Here is an 11,866-nt window from a genome sequence, read left to right as displayed (position 1 = left end):
CTTTTTAGTCACATTTTTTATATAACTAGGGCTAACATCGCTAGTCTTTTACCGTTTAATCCATATAAAATCACTCTTTTATCATGTTTTGCTTCAACTACTTTAATAATTAAGTTGTTACATATTGTTTACAATATATATATATATATATATATATATATATATAAACCTTACTATTTCTTAAAATAGATTTAAGACGTCCAAAAGATTAAACAATAAGTACAAGTATTTAATACACAAACATTATCTTTGAATTCTTATCTTTCTATAATTGGTCGACAAAATAAAAAAAAATCAACAAAAATGCGGGATTCAAGGGATTAAAAAGTTGACTTGCTCAATTTGGCTCTTAAAACACGTTTTGAATATTATTGAAATTTCATTGATCTTCTATTTTTCTACAAATTCCCCTGCATAATTTGAGGAAAGTAGATTAGGAATTTGAAAAATCCCTTCATCATCCCCTTATCTCGGGCGTCCTTATTCTACAAATCTGTATTTACATCCTCCAATTTATCAATGCTCTCTCTCTCTCTCTCTCTCTCTCTCTCTCTCTCTCTCTCTCTCACAGCTAATGAACTCGAAAATCCCTAATCTATAATCTCGATTCTTGAATATGGGTTTCATGTCGGCCTCCTCTCCATCGGTGATTGTAGCCTTTTCATGGTTATCGCCTAAACCTCCACCGTGATCAAGAAGAAGTCATGTTTGCGTTTAGTTCAGCATGTGTGTTTATTTACCGATTTTATATTTTTTCTTTAGGGCAAACTGAAGCATACCATATCTCCTCTCTATCTCACTCGATCTATGTCTCTGGAAGAACTACCGTACCACTTCCTTCTCTGTACAAATCTCAGGTAAAACAACTTCTTTTTCATCTCTTATATTTAAGAAATTACAACTAAATTTCCTTTTCATCTCTTATATTGAAGAAATTACAACTAGATTTCCTTTTCATCTCTATTCTCGAGCTTGAAGGAAAAGGCGAACCCATGTTCTCTCTCGCCAATTGACCAAGATTTCTTACAACCGGTTTAAAAACCAATGTGGTACTTTTTGCTAATAATTTCCAACTTTGTGTGTATCTGATGGTTACTTTACTTATTGTTGACCTATTTTAGTTTTTGGATCTGATCGTATGCGATTTTGTCATTTTTACTCACTACCTGTCTCTCGCTTTTCTAATTAACCAAAAGATAAACGATTTCAGGGATTTTCAATGACCATGGATTGGTCTAATTTTGGGGTTTCTATCAAGAACAAGTTTCTTCGTCTCCTCTTTTTCTAACCAAACCCTATAGCTGATTGTGTGGTCAAATCTTTCACAACCGACACCAACTGGTAACAGATCAGTTTCATGGGTTTCCTAAACATGATGGGGATAGTTCCTTTTCTTTTAACTGTGATGATTTTTGTAAGAAGACTTGATGAATTTGTTAGATCTACAAAATTATTTTTTCTTTTTGTAGGTTTAATGGTACATATCGTTTCTATACAATTCGAAAATTTGTGAGTGAACCAAGTCTTGCAAACATGGCTTCAGAAGCTATGGACCTTGTAAGTCGATATATGAAGGGTAATGTGGTATATGCTTAAACATTCATGAGATCTTGAACTTTTAAGCTCGAATGGTTTGAAAATGAGATATGTTTTTTTTATGTTGTAGGGAAACTACATGTCTGAGACAAATACATGGTTGTATGATTTTGTAATGTGGGATTTTGCATCTGGAAACAGGTAGAAAACTTCTAATTATTATACATTTTGAAACATTTTTGGTGATTGTTTCTTATATGATTTTAGTTTTATTTATCCTGTTTCATGAAAAATCTCAAATGCTTGGATTTAACTTTTAATATAGTTCTTAAAAAAATAAATGGTCTTACTCTCTTGTTTTTGTTTGATGCAACGCCTTCATCTCATAAGCAACTTACAACTAAGTATTTGAGAACTTTGGGTTTGTTGATCTATACCCAATTAATAGAATTACTTTTTTATAAATTTCCAATTCATCAGGTAATTTTAATGGGCTAAATGCAAGAATTGACAATGTATTTTTGCATTTATCTCATTTAAAGCAGCTTTAATAAAAATAAAATTATAGCAAGCTTACTTTCGTTTTGCAATAAAAGTACATTGTTATTTCTTGCCCTTTTAAAGTAAGTTGCTATACTTAACAATAAAATGAAGTTCATTGATATTTTTGCATCCAACTCCTTTTAAATAAATTTTATAAAAATATCAAAAAATACAAATCAAACTACGATGCTTTATTAAACAAAAAAGTCAAAGCACATTTTTTTTTGCATTTAGTCCTTCATTGAGCGAAATGCAAAAAATAGCAATGTACTTTCATTTTATTATATAATATAGCATCTTATTTTGATTTATATATCTTAGTTTTTGTTCTTTTTTCAAAAAAAGTACTATATTGTTTAATATAGCAACTTACTGCCATTTTGCACTGAAATTTGATGCTTATTTAATGCATTAGAAGTCAATGTGCATACAATGGCTTTACTTTGTTTTCTGCAGGTCAAAACATGGCTCAAGATTGAAAAAACATCGGAAGAAGAATATACTGCAAAATATCTCAAACAGATGTTCCGGCAACTTTCATGACCTTTTTCTTGATTTTGTATTTATTATTTATTATTTATTATTAAATCTAATTTGGATTTGAATGTTAATTGTGAAGTTTATATATTTTTATATATTTTTTTGGTGAAACGATAGGTCATCAAGTGATTGGTGTTGTCATGGTACAAAACAAAATATATGTGCATAAATCTGAAAGGATTACATATTTTTCGGTGAAATGACAAGTTTTGTGGTACTGAACACAAATTTGATGAAATCGTGAATTCAAGAGGGTCATTTAATCAAATAAATAATTTTGTAAGTTAAATGACGTTTTAGCATTTTTATATTTGCTTTAAGAATTAATTTTAAATGTGAAGTAAATGTTATTTTTTGAATCTTTTTACAAATCTTGATAAACTTATCAATATATTGTTCCAAACTTTTATTTTAGAACACATGGATTCCACTCTCAAAACTTCTTTAAAATGGTTTTATAGTAAAATAATTAATCAAAGGGGAAAATGGATAATTGGTTTGTGACTTTGTTCTTATGGCTACCAGGGCATTTAAGAGAAATTATGTCATATGAAACTAAGCAACATTCCAAGTTTGTTCCCATCTATAATTTGGACATATTTATTTGGAAAAAAAATAAAATCAATACCTCGATAAAACATATATCCTTATTAGTATATATTCAGATGATAAAAATCTTCTAAACATATTAAATAAGTAGTAACTGAATAGATGTATTTTTTAAGAATAATTTTTGTCTACTATAAATGATATGATTAATGACAAAATTGGAAAAAATGGTCATATAAATAATTTTAGATGTACCACAAGTCCTAAAAGTAAAAATGTGTGAGATTAATGTGTATAACAGGACACTAAATAAGGGTTTAATTGAGTTTTTTTCCTACTCAATCTAATATATAAGAATTGCACAAAGATCCTAACTCTCATTTATCCAAATATACAAGAGTTCATGAAAGAAACATATTAATTTATGGTATATAGTGATTAACTGAAAAACCAAAATAAGAGTTGGCTAATCCAATTGCATTAATAATGTTTGTCAATAACTATCTATTCCAGTATTAACCTAAAACGCCAACCTGTTTTTATTTGTTACCCAAAACAACGTACTTCCATTTTTAACCCAAATGTCAAACATAGATCTTAATGGAAAATATCATATAGTGTTTGATTGAATTACAAAAATCAAGATAAGATAAAACCTTATGTATTATAACTTTGTAGTAATTGAAAGAAACATATAAGTTTAAGGAATATAGTGATTAACTAAATAAGAGTTGACTAAATCAATTGCATTAATAATGTTTGTCGATAATTATCTATTCCAATATTAACCTAAAACGCCAACCTATTTTTATTTGTTACCCAAAACAAGACCTAATTTTCAAAGGGGGCGAGACTGGAATGGGTCGCCTAACGATGAAATAGCTATCCTCCGACAGATGCCAAAAGAAAACTATTCACCTCTCGTTGCAGTGCAGTTTGTGATATTTGTCAATACATTGTGTCTTATTTTTATATTACATGTTTCCTAAAAAAAAACTAATTGTTGAATTGACACTAATCATTGTTCAAAAACTAATTGTCGGAAAAAAAAACTATCCGCCGTCCGCCGCTTTGCGCGGGTAACGGCTAGTATATATATATATATATATATATATATATATATATATATATATATATATATATATATATATATATATATATATATATATAATTTCTTTAGTGGTTTTTATTCTATTTAGTATTCAATGCCCTTGTAATTATGCAAGAGAAATTCATGAAACATACTATTTTTTTTAGTTTTTTATGATTCTATATAAGATCATCCATAATCTACAGTTTAATGGAAGAGTTAAATCAGGGCCGGTTCAAAAGATATGGTGGACACATGACGAAAGAAAAAAATCGACCCCCAAAGTTATAAATATAATAAAAAATAAATCGAAAAAAGACACATCATTATAAAGTTCACTATTACTATTAAAAAACACAAATATTGTCAAAAAATTACAAAAACAACTAATTTAAATAAAAATATATCTCATAACATTTTTAGATAATTTAGTTTTTTTTCTATATATAATTATACCATATACTCTAAGAATTTTAGGCCCAATGGAGACATGGGCCCTAGGCGACCGCCCGAGTTGCCCACTGTCAGAGTCGGGCCTGAGTTTAATGAGGTTGCATATCATTGACATTCAATGGATTAAATTAACCTTACCATTATGGGATGTCATGTTAAATGATCCAATGAATTAAATTAACCTTACCGTTATAGTATGTCATATTGACATTCAATGAATATGGAGTTAATAGTCATGGAACTCTTCAAAATGAAAAAAGAAAACCTTTTAATTATTAAATATATGTTTCATTACATTTTGTAGTTTAATGCATTGTAGAAAAACTTTGATAGAATTGAATGAAGATTAGAATAATGATATGTCAATTCATTAAACTCTAATGAGTTCAATGCATTATGGATGCCTAAAAAACCATGAGTTTTCTTTATATGATCATCAAACATTTTTGAGCATTTATGACCTGTGGGTATTGGTATTTTTAGTAAATGATACATATAAATCAACAGTGGTATCAGAATCTATCAAGACTTAATTAGGAGTGAAAAAGAACAAAATAGATAGAGCATAAATTTAGGTCACATATTACCCTCAAGATCAAATGTTGAGTTGTACCATCATTTATAGTTTAGTTTATCTCGTGACCAAACATACATTTTTTATGTCGTTAATATTGTTATCCACTTGTTTTCATGTCTCACAGTTTCCTCATAGTGATCTTGTTTCATCCCTCCTTGTCAAGAGCTCAACAGCCCGTCGCATATTTGCCCTCCTTATATGTTGATGATATGATTACTATTAGTAATAATTTTTATGCAATTGAAGCATTAAAATCTAAATTAGCATCTTGTTCAAGATGAAGGACCTAAATTTGTTTAGATAGTTTTCGGGTTTAAAATTATTTTCTATCCAAAAAAGTTATCTTATTTCCTTATGTAATGTGTATCGTCAATATTGTTAGCCAGTTCTTGCATCTCCCACTGCACTTCAATGGGTATCTTTCTTTGGCACTCTATATCATCTGTGGGGTACCATGTTTCAAAGCATACTGCTACCTCCATATCTTGCTTGGAGTTGTATGGATACTTTTATGCGTATGATGTTCTTGATCCTACTGACCGATCTTGTCCATATGCATGTTCCCATCAATCATCACACCCCCATGTATTGTGACAACAGAAGTAACATATTCAAATTAATTGTTCATGAGCACACAAAGCATTTTAAGATAGATTGTCATTTTAGTGTCATTGATTCGCTAAAGCTTGGGACAATTACCTTATATATAGTGTATGTTCCATCTTCCATGCAACTTGTGGACCTACCAATTCTCGTTAATTTGATTTTTCATTTTTGTTTTCCTTGTAAATTAACAAACTATTTATGCTTTTTCGGTTCAAACTATTTATGTTTTTTCGGTTCATATTGTACGTTTGAGGGGGAATGTTAGAATAATGAGAGTATCATTTTGTTAAATGAACATATTTAAGGGTAGATTGGGTAGTTTTTCAAATGTGTATTTTCCTTATACTTTAACTTTTAGGTTAATTCTCCTTTTCTTGTAGTATAATACGCAAAATTTCAATTGAGTTGCCATGTTAACTTCTTCCCAAAGCTTTGCATAATTATCTTTATCTTTTTCAATTTAGTGGATAATTATCATTCTAAACTTAACTATTTAGACCAACACCACCATAATTAGTGAGCTAAAACCAAAATATAACACCCCCACTACACATTCATACAAATCTTCAAAAATCAATAGACCAACAACCTCGGGATAAATCTATGATGAATCAATCAGTAGTCAACTCTAAGATATCTCTCATACGGTGTTCCAGTAAGAGACTTCTTGACATCCTCCCAATTTTTAATATGTTCTGATAAGGGTCCATTGTGTATCTTTACCTGTCGGCTACTTAATTCCATTCGGGGTAGCTCCAGAAAGTCTTCTACTTGTATCAGTTTCTATAACAATAATAAAGTTGACTCAAGAAGAGTTCCAAGATCAACACATGGAGATTTAAAGATAGAACAAGTATCTACTTACATAAGGGTTCTTGACGAGATCTTCATAATATACTATGATGTGTCTTGTACTATTGAAGTATTTAAGCGCCTTCATAACGATTGATTCCATCTCACCCAAATCTGATTTCAATGAACTTACGTTGATCGTGGGTTTGAATTTCGACAATGTCAAAGCCTAAACATAAGGAAAACCGTAACATGATCATGAATGCATATGATGAATATCACAAGTAGGTATTTAGTGTGTCCTTAGGGTGTGTTTGTTTCATGGATTCCAACAAATTTTGATGGACTTGGTATTCGATTTTTTGTTGCTAAATGACATAATTCACTTCTATCGAGGATTCTTTCATTCATGGAAACATTTCATCATTCCTTTTTATTTATCAAGTCTGAAATACTGATTTTTATAAGAGTATCCAATTTTATTAAATTTCATTCAATTGTCCTGCCAACCAAATGTGCAACAGATCACAATTCCTTGAAGTTTCAATTCATTTGAAAATTTTAATTTATTTTAAGGGAAATCTCCAGAAAAGTCCTAAAATTTTACCCTAATTTACGAAAAAGTCCCAAACTAAAATTTGTTTACGAAAAAGCATGAATTACCGGTAAAAATGACGATTTGACCCCCTTTTTCCGGTTTACTGGTTTCATTACTTACCAGTTTCACTAAAGTCTCATTATTTTACCCTAATTTGCGAATAAGTCCCAAACTATAATTTTGTGATGATTTGGCCCTTTTCTTCATGTAACATACATTTTATCGGTTTCATTGCTGACTTAGACACCTAGTCATTAACTTAGTTGATAAGATGGATATGATGGGTTATATAATGCTACATTTATTGTAAAATTTGATATCCATCTCATCGGCTCATTTATGACTATGTATCTAGGTCAGCAATGAAACCAATAAAATGTGTGTTTCCAGGAAAAAAGGGCAGAAAATGAGTTGATGTCTCATGAGATGGATATATTGGGTTACATAAGATTAGATAGACAATTTGATATTTCTTATAAACGTAAAAAATAACGCAGTTGTTGCTAGTTTATGTAATTATTGCAATCTTTGTTGGATGTATTTTATGTTCCAAAAGAATATACAATACATTAGGATATCAAGTTTTATGCTAAACATAGCATTATATAACTCAACATATCCATCTCATCATCTCATTTAATGACTAGGCGTCCGGGTCAGCAATGAAACCAATAAAATGTATGTTACATAGAGAAAATGGCCAAATCATCACTAATTTTTAGTTTAGGACTTATTCGTAAATTAGGATAAAATAATGGGACTTTAATGAAACGGGTAAGTAATGAAACAGGTAAACCGGGAAAAATGGGTCAAATCGCCATTTTTACCGGTAATTCATGCTTTTTCGTAAACAAAATTTAGTTTGGGACTTTTTCGTAAATTAGGGTAAAATTTTAGAACTTTTCTGGAGATTTCCCTTATTTTAATAGGTATCTTTGAACAAACCACTCAATATTACTCATCTGCAACAGATTCGATCCATCACAAAAAATAGACTAGCAACGAACTTTTGTTCAAAAAGATATCAACATATTCATCCATAAATGTACCCGAGTTTCCAATAACGAGATTCCTCACTAAAAACGTAAAAGTATTATGTACCTCTTCGGGCGAGTGTACATGAGATACATGCATGCCATTTAGAAGCTTAGCATGTTTATCAAATGAGTTGGCAAGGATAGAAACCAATCTACGTAGCATATTTCTTCTTAGGAAGAAAATGACAGAAACGCCCCTCTTAGAGAAGTAACGAAGAATCTCTTTACGGTGTTCCATCAAACCCTGCATCATCAAGATTGTCTTCTGAGAACATCAACAACTAATGATAAATATGGAGATCAAATATTACCTGATTAAGCATCCATTTGAATCCGATCGCTGTTGAACAACCATTCTTGGATGAACGAGTAATCAAATCCAAACTGTAAACCCTATCGAGGGTATTAATAATCGATGAAAGATTTTGTCTCCTGTTTTTTTGACCGAATATCTCGCCATTCGAGCTTATATTCATATGATTGTTCAACAGGGTTTCAAACCAACCGCTTCCCGATCTTTGCATCGACATAATGACAAACAAACGCACAGGGTTTCTATTAAACCTACAAAAGGTATTTATATATTTATATACACACCAAAAACTAGAAAAAAAAAGTATAAATATTATACCTGTTAAAAGGTTTGGGTTTCGGATAATGCAAGTAAGTGTTTGAAGACTGATCAAGGACATTGTTATGATGTGACGTCTTGATTACTTGAAAATCTACATGTTCCATCTTTTTTTCATTGTGTATATGATTTGAATACTTATAATATGCATAAACATAGAATACCGTTACACATATTAACACCAACAACTTCAGTGCCCGCAAAGACTTTTTTGGACGTCTGAGTATAATGGCATCCTGTTAAATTATTCATGAAAAATGATCAATTGTTTTGATTATCAAGCGTTAAAAGAGTAAATAAACCTTATATGGTCAATAGTTAGTATATGAAATAACCAAAATTAGTAATCAGGATCACAAAACAAGCATTAATCGAAATACCTTGCAAAACAAGTTGACGAATTTAGCCATTGTAATGATAGCCAGACACTGTGTACATAAATTTATAGAAAATTACAAATTATCATCTTCTTAAACATGTTTAGTTTGTTGGTGAAGATATGATTTCGAATAGACATATGATAGAGATTAGGATACATGAAGCTTGTACAAAGATTAATAAAATTTCCATACTAAATCTAATAGGTCTCCCACCTAAAATTAGGATTGTATTCTATAAGTTTGTTAAAAATTCATTATTTGAGTTTTCTTGGTTGTTGGAAGATTAGATGATATCAATATTCATTACAAGATAATAAATGAATTTTTTTTTTGACTTTTTTACATAAGTTTTAAAATTTTGGTCTTTTGGTTTGCTACAAATCATATATTGTTCCGTGTTAGAGAGTCACTTGCATGTTAATGACCCAAATAAGTAATTCCAATAAGAACAAATTAAGTGAATAAACTCATATAGCGATTTCAAAGGCACATGTAATGCCCGAAAATTCGGGCTAAATATTTAAGTATAATACTAATAATTATACATTTTATGGAACAATTAAAATCGTTAAATAGAGTAATTGTTCTTCGTACGCGTTTCGAGCTAATATATATATATATATATATATATATATATATATATATATATATATATATATAAACAAATATTAATATTATATAATATTTGTAGAAACCTTAATATAAAATTTATCGTTAAGCGATAAAATAAAGTGTAAAAATAAAATATTATTTAGGATAAATAATCTAAACGAAAGTCATAGAGACCGTAACCATGAGCATCTAGATATAAATAACGCTTAGATCTGACTTTGTATAAAAAAAATTATGATTTTTCGAAGTTTCATGTTCGACACGATAAAATTTATGTGTCATAAAAAGTGTGATAGAGATCAGTTGCTCGTTAGACAAAACATTCTAAATGAAAGTTGTTGTACTATAGGATACGAAACCGACGATATAAATAATGTCGATAACGGAGCTCGTAAGCGAAAGATACGAAGGAAACTTGGTCCTTAAGGTTGATATTTTTGGATATAGTGTCTAAGTCCATAACTATATTTGGTATGTACTTGACCCGACCCGGCATGGTCCATTTGGGTTGCACTTCACCCGAACAATTTATGGATAATCGTTTGAGAATAGTATAAGTTATGATTTATTAATATATTATAAGTCCTAATATATTAATATAAAATCATATTATTTAATTAGTATTGATCTATAATTAATCTAGAATTAATTTAGAGATCAAAAGTATGACTAATTAAATATGGGGTCTTGTATTTATATAGTGTGGGCTAATGCTTATTTGGAATGGGCTAGGCTTGCATGAAAAGTCCATTGATACTCCATGGAGCTTTAACCCATGGATCTCATGGAAATGAAAAGACATGGGTATTAGGGTTTACATGAATGTAACCCTAATCCACCACACTATATAAATGAGGCTTTGGTTCTTGAAATCACACGAGTTGTGGTGAGTAAAGTAAGGGGGCCGATTTCAAGAAGGTGATTACTATTCTCTCAAAGTTCCAAGTTTGTGGTGATTTGTGATTTCCATTTGAGGCATCCACACTATTGGTGCTAGGCTCTAAAACTCCAAGCAATCAACTACAACTACAAGGTAAGTAATTGTACTAGCTTTATTTGATTCAAGTTCCCCATGCCATGCTAGATAGGATAAGAACCTTGGAAAAATAATTATTTGCATGTATCATAGTCAAACATAGATCCAAGGTTTCTAGGGTTGCATGTACACCATAGGAGTGTTAGAATGCTCAAAACCCATCAGTGGTATCAGAGCCAGGTTTGTTTATTTGATACTTGATGCAAAAAAAAAAAAAAAAAAAAAACTTGAAAATCGAAGTTTTGTTCAAAAGCTCGTATCAAAATTTCAAGTTTTGTATATGTACTTACGATTCTTGAAATTTTTGATATGAACATTCATAAACATATGAGTTTAGAAGATCATAGAAATTATGTGCTAATAATTGATTAGATTAATTCTTGATCTTTATGTGTTTTAATGGAGTCCATAACTAGTTCTTAAGTTATGGATAACCAAAAGTCACATTTATAAATAACCATTAAAAGAACACATAGGTTACAAAAAATGAAGAGTCTTCATTTTTAATAACCATTAACTCATAAGTTATGAGAAATGAAAAGTTTTGAAAGTTTACAAAACTTGCCCTCAAGTTTTGGAACATGTAAAGTCATATTAAAAACTTTAGTTCCAACCCCTAGAATTTTAAAAGTTAAAATTCAACCCTTATACTTTATAATATTATAAGTTTAATAATATTTATATATGTATAAGATCAAGTCGTCTTACCGCTAGTACGCCTCATTCACGAAGCCGGTCTATAAGGGGGGTATAAGGTTGTTGCCTATAAAATGGCAACTTAATGGGTGTCCACTCTCACCCACCGCTTCCTTGATCGGTGGAGGGTCGTTAGCCGAACGGGTAGGACAAGGACTTATAAATTCTCATTAAAAGTATAATGATAATA

At 30.2% G+C, this 11,866-nt stretch overlaps 2 protein-coding genes across 15 annotated transcripts; one reads left to right on the top strand and one right to left on the bottom strand.

Annotated features, from left to right (window-relative positions):
* The first annotated feature begins 371 nt into the window (after positions 1-371).
* LOC145160350 (uncharacterized) lies at positions 372-2,730 on the top strand. Of its 14 annotated transcripts, XM_079079502.1 has the most exons (6): positions 376-666; positions 763-857; positions 933-1,049; positions 1,470-1,584; positions 1,667-1,737; positions 2,536-2,730. In XM_079079502.1, the coding sequence occupies exons 3-6, from the start codon at positions 1,045-1,047 to the stop codon at positions 2,681-2,683; spliced, it is 339 nt and encodes a 112-aa protein (XP_078935628.1). In that variant the 5' UTR covers positions 376-666; positions 763-857; positions 933-1,044; the 3' UTR covers positions 2,684-2,730. The 14 variants fall into 14 exon arrangements, 8 of the variants coding, with proteins under 8 accessions (XP_078935633.1, XP_078935632.1, XP_078935626.1 ...); XM_079079507.1 differs by lacking the exon at positions 933-1,049 and having other exon boundaries at positions 372-666; positions 1,470-1,557; positions 2,537-2,730; XM_079079506.1 differs by lacking the exon at positions 933-1,049 and having other exon boundaries at positions 372-666; positions 2,537-2,730.
* A 3,779-nt stretch (positions 2,731-6,509) lies between these two features.
* On the bottom strand, positions 6,510-9,362 carry LOC145158267 (uncharacterized). Its single transcript, XM_079077188.1, has 6 exons — positions 9,333-9,362; positions 8,953-9,188; positions 8,633-8,885; positions 8,386-8,565; positions 6,760-6,915; positions 6,510-6,677 (listed from the first exon to the last, which is right to left on the bottom strand). The coding sequence occupies exons 1-6, from the start codon at positions 9,360-9,362 to the stop codon at positions 6,510-6,512; spliced, it is 1,023 nt and encodes a 340-aa protein (XP_078933314.1).
* Between the last annotated feature and the right edge of the window lie 2,504 nt (positions 9,363-11,866).

The sequence above is a fragment of the Lactuca virosa genome, chromosome 2 (assembly GCF_052849685.1).
Source record: "Lactuca virosa cultivar CGN04683 chromosome 2, Lactuca_virosa_CGN04683_v6, whole genome shotgun sequence".
NCBI lineage: Eukaryota > Viridiplantae > Streptophyta > Magnoliopsida > Asterales > Asteraceae > Lactuca > Lactuca virosa.
Note: the sequence above shows the minus strand (reverse complement) of the source record. Positions and strands in the feature narration are given on the sequence as shown.

Coding starts and splice junctions, on each gene's coding strand:
- LOC145160350 (XM_079079499.1), top strand. CDS start 808: ATGTCTCTGGAAGAACTACCGTACCACTTCCTTCTCTGTACAAATCTC. Junction 858..1,469: donor CTTCTCTGTACAAATCTCAG/GTAAAACAACTT, acceptor TTCTTTTTGTAG/GTTTAATGGTACATATCGTT. Junction 1,738..2,535: donor GATTTTGCATCTGGAAACAG/GTAGAAAACTTC, acceptor TGTTTTCTGCAG/GTCAAAACATGGCTCAAGAT.
- LOC145158267 (XM_079077188.1), bottom strand. CDS start 9,362: ATGGCTAAATTCGTCAACTTGTTTTGCAAG. Junction 8,886..8,952: donor AAACCCAAACCTTTTAACAG/GTATAATATTTA, acceptor TACCTTTTGTAG/GTTTAATAGAAACCCTGTGC. Junction 8,566..8,632: donor TCAAATGGATGCTTAATCAG/GTAATATTTGAT, acceptor TTGATGATGCAG/GGTTTGATGGAACACCGTAA.